Here is a 12,940-nt window from a genome sequence, read left to right as displayed (position 1 = left end):
GATATTTGAGGTTTACACAGCTACATTCTCGCCTGAAAATATGTTAAACGTTTATTTTGTGACCCAGAAAGAATAATAAGAGTAATATTAAAACTAACTAGCTACCGCCATTGTTGGCCGCGCTATGAATTCTGGGACACAGCTGCTTCTTCTTCTTCGGGGTTTAACGGCAGCTGGCATCCTTGTACATGCTGTGCTGCCATCTTCTGTTTCAGTCCGTTATTACACTCTTAAATCCTGCTATTATTCCTGCGTCTTTTGCGATCTTACAAAGCTTCAAACGACACGTCGACTATTAAATCAGTCGTCGACGATTTTGATAGTCGACGTAATCGTGACTAGTCGACAAATCGTGGCAGCCCTACCTTTAAGACTTCCTAAAATGTTGTGGAGTTGTTGTTGTTGTTGTTGTTGTTGTTTTTGTTGTTTTTTTTCTTTCCTCTCAGGGTTATGTTAATTATTTATTAGAAGTGGCAATGAAGTGAAGGATATCGAGTCTAGCTGAGAAAAAGACCAGGAGCTTGTTAATAAGTGCTGGATAGCCATAACAGAATTGGTTGTTAAATGTGTTGCTGTATTGCTGAGGTCACTAGAGAGCAGCGCTCTTGTTGCTTGTTTCCTTGACTCCCAAAACCCCTCAGGAAAATGTGTTTGGACAAAGAATCTGTGGGGACATTTCTTCTTTTTTTTTTTTTTTTTTTTTTTCTTCCCCCCTGCTTTCCCCCGTGGCTTATATGGCTTAGTTTGCCAATGTTCCAGTGGCTCTCAGGAATTCATCGCTCCCTCATTACAAGTTCAAATTGGCGTGTTTGATATGACCATCTAACTTGTTTTCTTTTTTTCCCTGTACGATTAAAAGAAAATTGCTCAGTCATTATGCATTGTGAAGCTCGCATGCATAGAAAGAACCCCATTGTGTTTACATTACTTAACAAAATTTCTCAGCACACAGCTATAACAGTGGTGGTGGAAAAAATAAATACAATGCAGCAGTGCCTCTGTTTGACTGAGCAATAGCTCCCATTCAAAGCTGAACAAAGGTTCTCTGAACTGTCATTTAGCCTTTAGTAGAAGGGGAACAGGAGATGGAGGAGGCATTCTTACACCAGATGTGTAATGTGAGCTCACCTTTAGGTCTGCAAAGACTGGTCATTGTGGATATTGCCATACAGTGGGGCAAAAAAGTATTTAGTCAGCCACCGATTGTGCAAGTTCCCCCACTTAAAATGATGACAGAGGTCAGTAATTTGCACCAGAGGTACACTTCAACTGTGAGAGACAGAATGTGAAAAAAAAATCCATGAATCCACATGGTAGGATTTGTAAAGAATTTATTGGTAAATCAGGGTGGAAAATAAGTATTTGGTCACCTCAAACAAGGAAAATCTCTGGCTCTCACAGACCTGTAACGTCTTCTGTAAGAAGCTTTTCTGTCCCCCACTCGTTACCTGTATGAATGGCACCTGTTTGAACTCATCTGTATAAAAGACACCTGTCCACAGCCTCAAACAGTCAGACTCCAAACTCCGCCATGGCCAAGACCAAAGAGCTTTCGAAGGACACCAGGAAAAGTATTGTAGACCTGCACCAGACTGGGAAGAGTGAATCTACAATAGGCAAGCAGCTTGGTGTGAAAAAATCAACTGTGGGAGCAATCATCAGAAAATGGAAGACATACAAGACCACTGATAATCTCCCTCGATCTGGGGCTCCACGCAAGATCTCATCCCGTGGGGTCAAAATGATCATGAGAACGGTGAGCAAAGATCCCAGAACCACACGGGGGGACCTGGTGAATGACCTGCAGAGAGCTGGGACCAAAGTAACAAAGGTCACCATCAGTAACACACTACAACGGCAGGGAATCAAATCCGGCAGTGCCAGACGTGTTCCGCTGCTGAAGCCAGTGCATGTCCAGGCCCGTCTGAAGTTTGCCAGAGAGCACATGGATGATACAGAAGAGGATTGGGAGAATGTCATGTGGTCAGATGAAACCAAAGTAGAACTTTTTGGTATAAACTCAACTCGTCGTGTTTGGAGGAAGAAGAATACTGAGTTGCATCCCAAGAACACCATACCTACTGTGAAGCATGGGGGTGGAAACATCATGCTATGGGGCTGTTTTTCTGCCAAGGGGACAGGACGACTGATCCGTGTTAAGGACAGAATGAATGGGGCCATGTATCGTGAGATTTTGAGCCAAAACCTCCTTCCATCAGTGAGAACTTTGAAGATGAAACGAGGCTGGGTCTTCCAACATGACGATGATCCAAAACACACCGCCCGGGCAACAAAGGAGTGGCTCCGTAAGAAGCATTTGAAAGTCCTGGAGTGGCCTAGCCAGTCTCAGACCTCAACCCCATAGAAAAGCTGTGGCGGGAGTTGAAAGTCCGTGTTGCTCGGCGACAGCCCCAAAACATCACTGCTCTCGAGAAGATCTGCATGGAGGAATGGGCCAAAATACCAGCTACTGTGTGTGCAAACCTGGTAAAGACCTATAGTAAACGTTTGACCTCTTGTTATTGCCAACAAAGGTTATGTTACAAAGTATTGAGTTGTATTTTTGTTATTGACCAAATACTTATTTTCCACCCTGATTTACCAATAAATTCTTTACAAATCCTACCATGTGGATTCATGGATTTTGTTTTCACATTCTGTCTCTCACAGTTGAAGTGTACCTCTGGTGCAAATTACTGACCTCTGTCATCATTTTAGGTGGGGGAACTTGCACAATCGGTGGCTGACTAAATACTTTTTTGCCCCACTGTAAATGTCTCAAAGTGAAGGCACAGCTGGAAGCAAAGCTAGGTATTGCAAGTAGCGGGTGAGTTGGAGCGTTTTAACCTTTGTGTTTTGATAACTGTGCTGCGTCTACTGTACACAGCGTGGAGCGGTATGACCCTAGCAAGGATGCCTGGGAAATGGTAGCCCCCATGGCAGATAAGAGGATCAACTTCGGAGTAGGTGTGATGCTTGGATTTATATTTGTGGTGGGTGGACACAACGGAGTGTCGCACCTGTCCAGCATCGAGCGGTACGATCCACATCAAAACCAGTGGACGGCGTGCCGACCAATGAACGAACCCAGAACTGGTGAGTTTTGAGTTTTAAATTCAAAATGAGTGACACTATTGTGATGGTTGGATCCAGAAAATAACACGAAAAGCCTATAATGAGAGATGTTTGTGGTATTGTTGTCTTCCAGGTGTGGGCTCTGCCATTGTGGACAACTACCTCTATGTGGTAGGAGGTCACTCCGGGTCATCCTACCTGAACACTGTTCAGCGTTATGATCCCATCTCAGATAGCTGGTTGGACTCCAGTGGCATGATGTACTGCCGTTGTAACTTTGGTCTGACTGCCCTTTGACCCATGGCCCAGCCAGCTAGGACCCAATAAATTACCTTAGACACAAAGAAGACTTTCTCTCTTTTTATTATTTTATTTTTTTGGCTCTCCTCCTCCTTCCCCACATTCATCCTCCAGGTGCAGATGAGCTTGCCTGCACATTTTCATTAACATCAGAGAGCATTTCTGGGTGGATGGGTGTACCGGGCTAGCTGGCTGGCTAGAAGGGGGACTGCAGTCCATGCTGCAGGGATGAGGAAGAGCTGGAAGGTTCTGGAGATGACGGAGGAAGGTGGATGGTGTTTGGATGACTGTCACTGGAAAACTGAGATGAACGCTCTATTGCTGCTGGACCACAATGAGGACTTCGAGCTATGTCTCAGAGGATTGTGGAATCTGCTTATTTACGTTACAAAATTCTTCGTCAAGTTTGCAGACAGTGTTATGTTGTGCTTCACGTCCTTAATTGTGTTAAACTTTTTTTGTTTTGTTTAGGAATTTTTCTGCTGCAACCAGAGCTGTGTGTTCAAATTTCCTAGAACACTGCAGTTTGCTTGTGCATTTGATGACTATGTGGTTATTGGCCATATAGTGTGTATGTCTGTGTGTATGGTCCAGGGGGTATGTGCATGTCAGATAGAACTTTTGTTTTATCACATGTCTGCGTGCAGAACTGATGCTTGGGCTCAGCAACGCAGGATAATTCTGCATCCACATCAGTGCTTGACAAAAAATAGAAAAGTTGGAATATTTATATTTTCTCAAAAAGGGCTGCCTTTCTCTTGTAAATGGTCTAAATGAAATATATAGATATAAATATATCCTCTAGTGCATTGCCTGTAAATGTTCTTCTGCACTGGCTCACTAATGTGTGTACAGTTTGATTCCCACAGCCACTGTAGAGGTGAATTCTCCTTAAAGTGTTCACCACTAGTCTCTGCTTCATCCTCTGAGCCATTTAAAAACTCAAAACAAAAAAGTTAAAAAAAAAAAAAAAAAGGGTCTCATATTCTCTCCTCTGTTGCATCGGTCTAAGGTCAGATCATGCACTTGCTACTGTTCACAATAGTTGAAACTGACCTTGGCCTTCTTTTCACCTTTTTTGGTCTGTATACAATACTAACTGGTGCTATATTTAGGATTCAGGATTTAGCTGTTTGTCTGCGTTGCTTCATCCAGTTAATGTCAAACTCTGTTAGGCCTCTGCTGTGTAACTGGTGATAGTTATTTGCTATCGTATGAATTTCATTGGAGAAAATGCAAGTGGCCCCTAAAGCTACTAAAAGGGAAGCCTGTGGGCCAACAACTGCAAACTTCTACCTGCATAGTCCCCAAAGGCGAGAAGATTGGCATGATTTCATTCTTTTCTTTTTTTTCTCCCAAATACTTCAAACTTTTTTTTTAAAAATGTTACACTTTCTCCATTATTGGTCCAGTTGCAGGATGTGAGCATGCTTTGTCAACTATCTGTAGCTGGTATCCTCTCTTGGCTTTGAACACGATTTTATTTGTGATTGGGTGGGACATTTCTGTGCTAGTTAATCCTCCTCTAAAAACATGTCTACACGTGGCCAGGTCTTGCTTGCAAGCTTAGGTTTTAAAATATATATATATATATATATATATATATATAAATAAAAATAAGCACCAAGGGCTGTGCTTGCCAGCTCTGGCCATGTTGTTACTGTCACCAGCCCTGGGAGAGAGTTCAAAGCGTGCAACTACGCTCGAGTGACTGCACAGTAATAGAGGGGACACTCGATTAGCAGACGGCCAGGTAGTGATACGTCTTAAGTCACTTGTTTTATGTTCAAGGCATGGGTTGTTGGTTGTTGTGTGTGTTGTTTTTGTTTTGTTTTTTTGGTTTTTTTTGCGTTGCTTTGTGGACTAATGTTTGCACATTAACCAAGCTCTGCATTGCACTTACCAAACTATTTGATACATATTGTAATTTCTATATGTTTTGATTTAAGCTAATGGCATTTAGATACTGCAATAAGACTTGTTTCCTTTCGTGGGTTAAATTATGTTTTGTTGTTTGTCTCTAGAATAAGGCCAAGGCATCTTATGTTGGTGTAAGAGAACCCCCACATAGCATGTCTGTCAGATCACACTGTTGGCTGGTGATGTCCAAATGAAACATCAGACGGTAGCTTGACATTGTCTAAACCAACCAGTCATCCTATGTTGTCATTTTTGTTGTGCATGCTGGTTCATTTTGCACAAAGCCTGTGTTTATTTGGATCAATTTAGATTAATTTTTTTCCTGCAGTTCAGCACTTAAGTCTTGTAAACACTACATAGGTGTGTTCTTTCACCTTGCCCTTGTTTACTTTAAACTAAATCTGTAAGATGAGAAGTTAAATGACATTTGCCGTGCAAACTGGTCAGTGTCACATGTGAGAATCGCGGTTTGTCATTGATTTGTTTCCTTTTTTTTTTTTTTTTTTCCCCCCCCAATCAAAGTAAAGTACTTTGAATTTCTGATTTACCGCTATTTGAAAAGTAACACAACTTAATTTGTACGTCTGTACACTTTATTTCAAAACAGCACAACTATCAATTTTGTATTTAATTTGTTTTGTTTGTGTTCTCTAAATTCTTGTTTGTTTTTTTTTTGTCTGTTGTAGTAGTGTTTGTCACTTTAGCACTGCAGCCACGGCACAGAATCACGCAGGCGTAATTGTGCGCCGTCGCCGCTGCCACGATTCATCTTGTCACTGTTATGTACATATGTTGCCATTTCTGATGTGTATACTAACTATTTTAAGGTTGGAGAGAGGCTGATGAAAATCTGGAAACGTGAATCTGCAAAAAAAGAACAGATGTATACTTTTTTTTTTCTCTCTTTAAATTATGGCCTAAATTAATGTCATGTTTTGCCACCACTCTCACCAAAGTGCTTGTACAAAGAAAGCAGATGGATGACTAACACATGTTCTGCAGTGGCCTACCACTCTGTTTATGTCTGAGGGGGGAGGGGGGGGGGGTGAAATCCTATGAAACTGATGTCAATGTTAGCCAAAATGACCACTCTGCTTCTTTTTACATTTCCTTGTGTGTCTGGAGTAAGGTGATGATCTTGAATTTTATATCCTGTGGATTAATACTGGAAGTACAAGATAACATTAGGTGTTTAAAAACAGTAGCTTTTCACATTTTCTCATGTTTGACTGAAGACATTTTACATACATTTAAGTCTGTTTATGTGGTGCAGCTGTACCCAGTTTAAAATAAATGCCTGCCTTAAAAAGGTACTGCCTGCTTTTTCTGCATCTCTTCCTGGCATGCATGTGAAAAAGGACGATAAACTGGAGCCATAGGCAAGGTTTCAAAAATATCTGTATTTGTATTGTAAAGACAGTGTCAGCATATAAACAAACAGGGGGGAAAAAAAAACTTAAAATCTTGACCCAAGAATTAACTCTCAACTGGATTCATGTTAAACTTTCCTTGAGAGAGGCACTGTGTGACAACAGTAATGCTTTGACTTAAACCAAACCAAACACTAACATAACATTTTGAGACTGCTGTGTGCTGAACAAGCTGTGAAATGCCTGACTTTTATTCATCGGTTTATACATGTGGCCTGAATGGATTTCTAGGCCAGCTTGTAGTGTAATTTCAGATTACTTCTAAATTGGTATAATTTTATATTTTCACCTGTTTTGGCAAATGCTTACCTCAAATTTAAACCTTAACTTGTTCACCTGGTAGGCGGGGACTTAGTAGTTTTTCCTCACCCCACAGTGTAAATGTGGGGGGGGGAGCACCAGTTTAATTTTAGGAAAGGACTGAAATGCATAAACATAAGCTTAAATTACAGTACTGCGTTGAATCCCTGTAGCAAGGGGGCTTACATTTATGTTTGTGCGCTGGTGTGTCTGCGTTGGGAATGAAATGGATCTGATCAGTGCAGGAACCAGAGAGGACTTGGGAATTGTACACAGACCTTTGGAACTATGAAGACAGGAAAAACTGTGTGTGTGTACATTAGCAGATTGTATATTTTCTTTGGCATAATGACCAAGTTTGATTCAATTGCACCCTCTGTGTCATTATGCTTGTGCTAAGTACTAACCAGTATACTGTGGTTATTATGGAAAAGCATTGCCAAACAGATGAACAACAGCTGAGAGGTCTGCATCGCTGCATGCACGGCTGGCAGGAGAGTTTTGTAAATCAACCATGGAGGTAAAAAAAAAACCCAATAGTTTTTATATTTGTACTGAAAACTTGTGTCAGTATCAACTCCAAACAGAAATTTCTACAGAGCAGTTTTACCTACTAATGTCTTATGCCGATGGTCACTGCACATGTATATGAAATTCAGTACTGACTCGTATTATTGTTTATAAATCTCAACCCTGGACTATTATAGTCCATTATATTCTTGGATTCCAAGCGTGCCCAAAAAGATGTCATTTCCATTTTGCACTGTAAGCTTTAACCAAGCATTCAGCTGAATTGAGGAAGCTAACCCAGGACAGGAATTAAAACTTATAGCAATGCAGTAAGAAAAGAACAACATTGTGGTAATGTAACAACAAAAAACTGGATGAATGCAATCACTCTGGCATGTGCTGAGACTTTGGCTCATCTGTACTCTATGTCCACCTGAGAAACTATGAGTTCACTTGTCAGAGGTGCGGACATAGACCAGAGAGGACAGCAGCAGGAGCTCTGGGGGCTTGTGTAACAAGATCAGATTATCATTCCTCAGACCGTCATAGTGCATCCAGCAACCGTCTATCTGGAAGGCTGCAGAGTAGTGATGCTCCTCCTTGTTGAACAGTGTGGCACCCTCAAGTGTGTACCTGCAGGTAAGAAAAACATTTATTGTTCTCAATACTGGAAAGTAGATTTTTCCAGATATTTTTGCTGCTCTTTTGATTTCCAATGAAAGAAATCCCAACAAATAAAGACAGGCAGCACAACAGTGCAGTGGAGAAGATCCAAATGACATTTAAAATTTAATCACTGATCAGACAGGATAGTTATCGGACATTTTTAATTTTAATGACCATCCTGCATCATAAATAAAGTTCCATTAATTCAGTTATGATGACTATGCACAGGCCTCTGGCTCAGCAGATGTAAAAGCATTAGGAGGCCGGGCTCCACCTGAGCAACATGAAGGCTACACTGCCACATCGTTTGAATGAACAGCAATGCAGAACCTACTGTAGATATATCCACCTCTGATTCATACCTGTGCTGACAGAGAGCCAGATGGTAAGGGACATACGACAGCTCCTCTGACTTCCACTGCTGCATGTTGAGGATAACAAAGGGTGGAGGGCCATGGCAGAAAATCCTCTGGGAGAATTCCCTTAGACCATCACATCTGTTTAAAATAAATAAAAAATTGTCAAGGAAGTACAACAACACAGCGCTGAAAAAGATGACGATGATGAAGATCCTGCCGTGTCTCACCCAATTTCACAGCAGAGCAGGAGCTTGGGGCAGAAGAACTCATCCACAGCTGACTGAATTGGGTCTCTGTGAGGAAGCTCGTGAGGAGGACTGAGAGGAAAAAGGGTCAGAGTGAAATTCTTAGAAATGTGAAAAATATAATGTAACAACAATCCACTCACAAACACGTCACAACACTTGATTGCAATTCTTTCTGCCAACTTTGGCATAAGACGATGCACAGCTGAGGTCTGCTGAAGGGCACTTAAACATCAAATACTGGGGGAAAAAACAAATATTTTGGGTAAAAAGCCAGCAACTGTGTCTTAACAAAACACTTGAATAGTAGGTAAATACAGTTTACCTGATGTTGATGGTACTTTTGAGGCAATCCTGGAAGCGGGCTGGACAGCTCCAGCTGGTGCACAGGCTCTCCTGCGTGGTGGACATGAGGTTTTCCAGGTTCTCTGTAAAGTTTTGGTGCTCGTTGCCAAACAGGTCGATCTCCAGGGCTGCCTGGTGGATCTCAGAGCGATACTGCCTTTTAGACATTCTGTCCCAGATCCACAGCATCTTCACTGTGGTGTAGTCACAGGAGTCCATCAGGTAGAGGAAATGCTCCACAAACTGCTTGCCCAGGAAGACAGCCAGCTCCCTGCGAAAGCCCTGGTTGTCCCGCAGAATCACATAAAGGATCATGAGGAAGCCATCGATGGTGCAGGTGTTTTTGAGCTGGATTTCCACGTACAGAGGCGTGCATGATATGGCTTTCCGTCCTGCCTTGATGGTAAAAACGCCTCCCCAAGGGAGCACAGGCCTCCAGAAGGAGCGGTCCTCCTCGTCGTTGTTGTTTATGGAGGCACGTATTTCTTCAAAAAGCGTCTTGGACCTAAAACAAATAATTAAATAAATAAATACACACACCAACCAGCAAAAGTTCAGACAAATGCGTTTTAACACAGGACGAGGTTAAATGTATCGCCCCGGTGGATTTGATCTGTTTCATTTCGAAAAACTGACGCTGTGCAAATGTAGGTCAAAAATCCTGCGATAGCAAAAACAAACCACGCAATTGGCAAGTAAAGCACTGTTACCCTCCAGGGACTAGTCGGAGCCCAACAAATGATAACAAACCATCACCTACAATATATAAGCTTACCTTTCGAAGTGTTGATTGTTCTCAGTGTTTGAAATTCGTGTTTTGAGGTCCTCAGTGTCGTTCAAAACACAGAATCTACTCTCCATTCCTCTCCGTATTTCCTCATTTCTCACGTCGGACCTCAAAGCCAGAAATATAAGTTGTGGTATTTGTCTCGCACCTTCTAGTAAACGAAGACACCTTACTGTGGATCGAAAATTGTAGTAGACGTCAAGTCTGACCTATATAAACAGTTGCTGTTAGCTTTGTAATGATATTAATCTAAGCTCTGTGTATATACAGTGCTGCCCTCTCCTGATTCTCCACGTTATTACACCCCAGTTTTGCACAGCCCCCGCCCCCGACTTCACCGTGAGCGTTAGAGCACAGCTAGAAGTGCTATTGGTCAATATATTCTAGCACGTTTAAGATGATATATGATTGGCTGTCACGAGCACCGCCCATTTAGGTAGGCCGAGCGAATATTCTACATTGAACTACGTTGTTCTATTCCTGAAAGTTAATACGCTGAACCGTAGGGTTGGTTTGTGGACGGAGTCTGCTACTTACAAGTCAGTGAGCGTGCAGACCAGCTACTACCGTCACCAGAAGAGCAGAGACCATCCCAGGGAAAGATGCCAGCTCAGATCATAAGCGGTAAAGAGGTTTCAGCGTAAGTATCAAACATTACCTTTACGAAAGCATAGGTAGCATGTGAATGTAATCAGCGTTGTGAAACATGTGACTGGCTAAAGAAGCTAACTAGCAAAGTTACAGTAACTTAACAACTGGTGATGTCTGATCTTACTCAAACGCTGTGCATCCTCTGAGGATTTTAAATGCAATCTTATATATATGAAGTAAGCAGTCTGACGCCGTGAAGTGATTTCATAACTTAGTATAATCAACAGTTTTACTGTTAAATCAGTCGCATCGGGCCGCAGAGACTGTTTACAGTGCATATGCGTTGACTCTAAATTCAGCGGAAATCTGAGTAATTCACTTTCTTAACTGGTTAGGTTTGGTCATTCATAACTTCTGAATGCATCATTGCAAATCCTGGGGTGTTATGTAAGAAGCTGTGGCGTTGTGCTCTGATCTTTGTCCTATTGGTTCACTGACCTAATTTGAAGAAGAAAAATACAATTTATACAGTCAGATATTCCAGGCAAACCCTTTTTTAAAATTATTATAATTTTTTTAAATCGAAAAACTTTGACCAGATCCAAGTAATGAGAATGAGTGGAAAAATGGCAAAAAGGCAAAATCTTTCTAACAGTAACACAAAAGACATCTAGCTGCATGTGCTTGTCACAAGATATAGCGGCCTGTATCTTGTTAAGACCGCCTCACAGTAGTTATTAGTCGATTATATTATACAATACAAAGAGGCCATGCAGCCACAGAGCCGCTCTCCCCATGGGTCATCTTTATTCATTATCTCCAAAGTTCGACAGAAGCTGACATGCTTGACTGCACACTGTATGAATGACCTGTGTTTGTAGGAACATGAGCCCTGGTTGTTTAATGAGGAAAACTTGTACCAGTCACTGTTGAGATAAAGATCTGTTATGGTACAATACTCAGTGTTGTGATTGCCTTTTCTAATTACTGGAAAGATCCCCAGGGTCACTCTGCTGGTAGATAAATAAAAAGCAAACAAGGTCATATGCAAAATACTGTACCTAAGTAACATTTAATTACCCTGTTTTATATGCATATTGTATATAATTTGTGCTATATGTTTGGAAAACATTTTCTGCACACATTATTGCATCTTGAAAAAAAAAGGGGGGGGGGGTACATAAATCTTAAGGTTAAGGAGTTTCTCTTGAGACTAAGTTTAGTTGAACTGTGTCTCAAATCAGTGCCAAAATGTATTTCATCACCACTCCTGTTACAGCTTACATGATGCACATCTGTTACCTACTTTCTTTTGAACTTTGGGTTCTTTTCTTTGTTTCATTTGCATCCACAATATGTTAAACCAAACACTTTTGTGTGCAATCAGGATTTTGGGTTTAGACACAAAAGCAATGACCACAAAGTTCAGTTAACGCAATCACTGTTTTCTCGCTTGTCTTTGATTGGTTCAGCTGATTGTATTCAACCTTTATCCGTTCTGGCTTATCTCTTCTCTGCGCAAAAAATAGTGCCATGTTTTCTAGTCTCCAGAACATTAAATCAATAAAGATAAAATGAAGACAATAACTGAAGATAAGCACGCTTTTCTGAGTGATTGTCCGGAATGATAGTTTGAGTTTGGAAAATGACTCACAATGAGATCATCAGATGGCATTGATCTGGTGCATAAATTTGTCACTGTTTTAATTAAACGGTACAGATTGGGTCACATGATACTGCTAACTCTTTTTTTGTGTTATTGCACAAATTAAATTGGCTGTATTTTGTTTTCTCAGGCAGGTGAGGGAGCGTCTGAAGAAGGATGTCGAGCAGTTGAAACTTAAGAATCCCAACTTCAGGCCTGGTCTAGTGGTTTTACAGGTAAGTTTATGATGGAATTCTTTGTGGTTGAAGGCTAAAAGCCTTTTTTCCCTAAAAACATTTCTACCCATGCTTTCATTTGGCCTTTTGTTAGAGAGAGCACCTGGCAGGTAAGGGTCAGGGTATCTGTGTGCAGTGGCACACAGATACCCTGTGTGTGCACATGAGGATTCTGACATTTATGCTGGTGCTTTGTCTGTGTGACATAGTTCCTGTTCTGTCATAGAAATATGCAGGGGGATAAGTAGTATGTGTCTTTCAGGTTGGAGACCGCGATGATTCAAATCTGTACATCAGCATGAAGCTCAAAGCAGCAGCAGAGGTAAAGAAAATAATTTTTTGATACTCAAGGGATTTTTGCACCGCGTGTGTACACTGCATATTGTTTCAATGAGCCACAGCTCTATCCCTAAGCTGCATTTTTGTGTGCAGATTGGAATAAATGCAATGCATTTGAGACTTCCCGCGACCGCAACAGAGGAGGAGGTGAGTTAGAATCATTACTGGAGGCTTGTTTATTTAGTTGTCGGG

The 12,940-nt window shown here is 41.4% G+C and overlaps 3 protein-coding genes across 4 annotated transcripts in view; 2 read left to right on the top strand and 1 right to left on the bottom strand.

Annotated features, from left to right (window-relative positions):
• The window catches only part of LOC102288616 (kelch-like protein 28), a gene marked incomplete in the record, with an annotated part of 8,273 nt that extends 3,520 nt beyond the window's left edge, over nucleotides 1-4,753 (top strand). Inside the window, 2 exon segments of the mRNA XM_042218276.1 lie at nucleotides 2,888-3,096; nucleotides 3,209-4,753. Coding sequence (XP_042074210.1) covers nucleotides 2,888-3,096; nucleotides 3,209-3,372 — 373 coding nt within the window.
• A 1,200-nt stretch (nucleotides 4,754-5,953) lies between these two features.
• Nucleotides 5,954-10,239, bottom strand: cunh14orf28 (chromosome unknown C14orf28 homolog). Its single transcript, XM_005916963.3, has 5 exons — nucleotides 9,926-10,239; nucleotides 9,131-9,655; nucleotides 8,788-8,877; nucleotides 8,564-8,698; nucleotides 5,954-8,168 (listed from the first exon to the last, which is right to left on the bottom strand). Exons 1-5 carry the CDS (start codon nucleotides 10,009-10,011, stop codon nucleotides 7,985-7,987), a joined length of 1,020 nt encoding a protein of 339 aa, XP_005917025.1. The 5' UTR covers nucleotides 10,012-10,239; the 3' UTR covers nucleotides 5,954-7,984.
• A 168-nt stretch (nucleotides 10,240-10,407) lies between these two features.
• mthfd1b (methylenetetrahydrofolate dehydrogenase (NADP+ dependent) 1b) overlaps nucleotides 10,408-12,940 on the top strand; it is an 18,041-nt gene continuing 15,508 nt past the window's right edge. For both annotated transcript variants that reach the window (XM_005916961.3, XM_005916960.3), the window contains exons 1-4: nucleotides 10,408-10,577; nucleotides 12,325-12,409; nucleotides 12,672-12,731; nucleotides 12,842-12,895. In XM_005916961.3, the coding sequence (XP_005917023.1) occupies nucleotides 10,540-10,577; nucleotides 12,325-12,409; nucleotides 12,672-12,731; nucleotides 12,842-12,895 (237 nt within the window). In that variant the 5' untranslated portion in view covers nucleotides 10,408-10,539. The remainder of the gene's footprint in view (nucleotides 10,578-12,324; nucleotides 12,410-12,671; nucleotides 12,732-12,841; nucleotides 12,896-12,940) is intronic.

The sequence above is a fragment of the Haplochromis burtoni genome, unplaced genomic scaffold (assembly GCF_018398535.1).
Source record: "Haplochromis burtoni strain Fernald_Lab_line unplaced genomic scaffold, NCSU_Asbu1 Contig_16, whole genome shotgun sequence".
NCBI lineage: Eukaryota > Metazoa > Chordata > Actinopteri > Cichliformes > Cichlidae > Haplochromis > Haplochromis burtoni.
This window is presented reverse-complemented; position numbering and strand designations above follow the sequence as displayed.

Coding starts and splice junctions, on each gene's coding strand:
- cunh14orf28 (XM_005916963.3), bottom strand. CDS start 10,011: ATGGAGAGTAGATTCTGTGTTTTGAACGACACTGAGGACCTCAAAACA. Junction 9,656..9,925: donor AACAATCAACACTTCGAAAG/GTAAGCTTATAT, acceptor TATTTGTTTTAG/GTCCAAGACGCTTTTTGAAG. Junction 8,878..9,130: donor AAAAGTACCATCAACATCAG/GTAAACTGTATT, acceptor TTTTCCTCTCAG/TCCTCCTCACGAGCTTCCTC.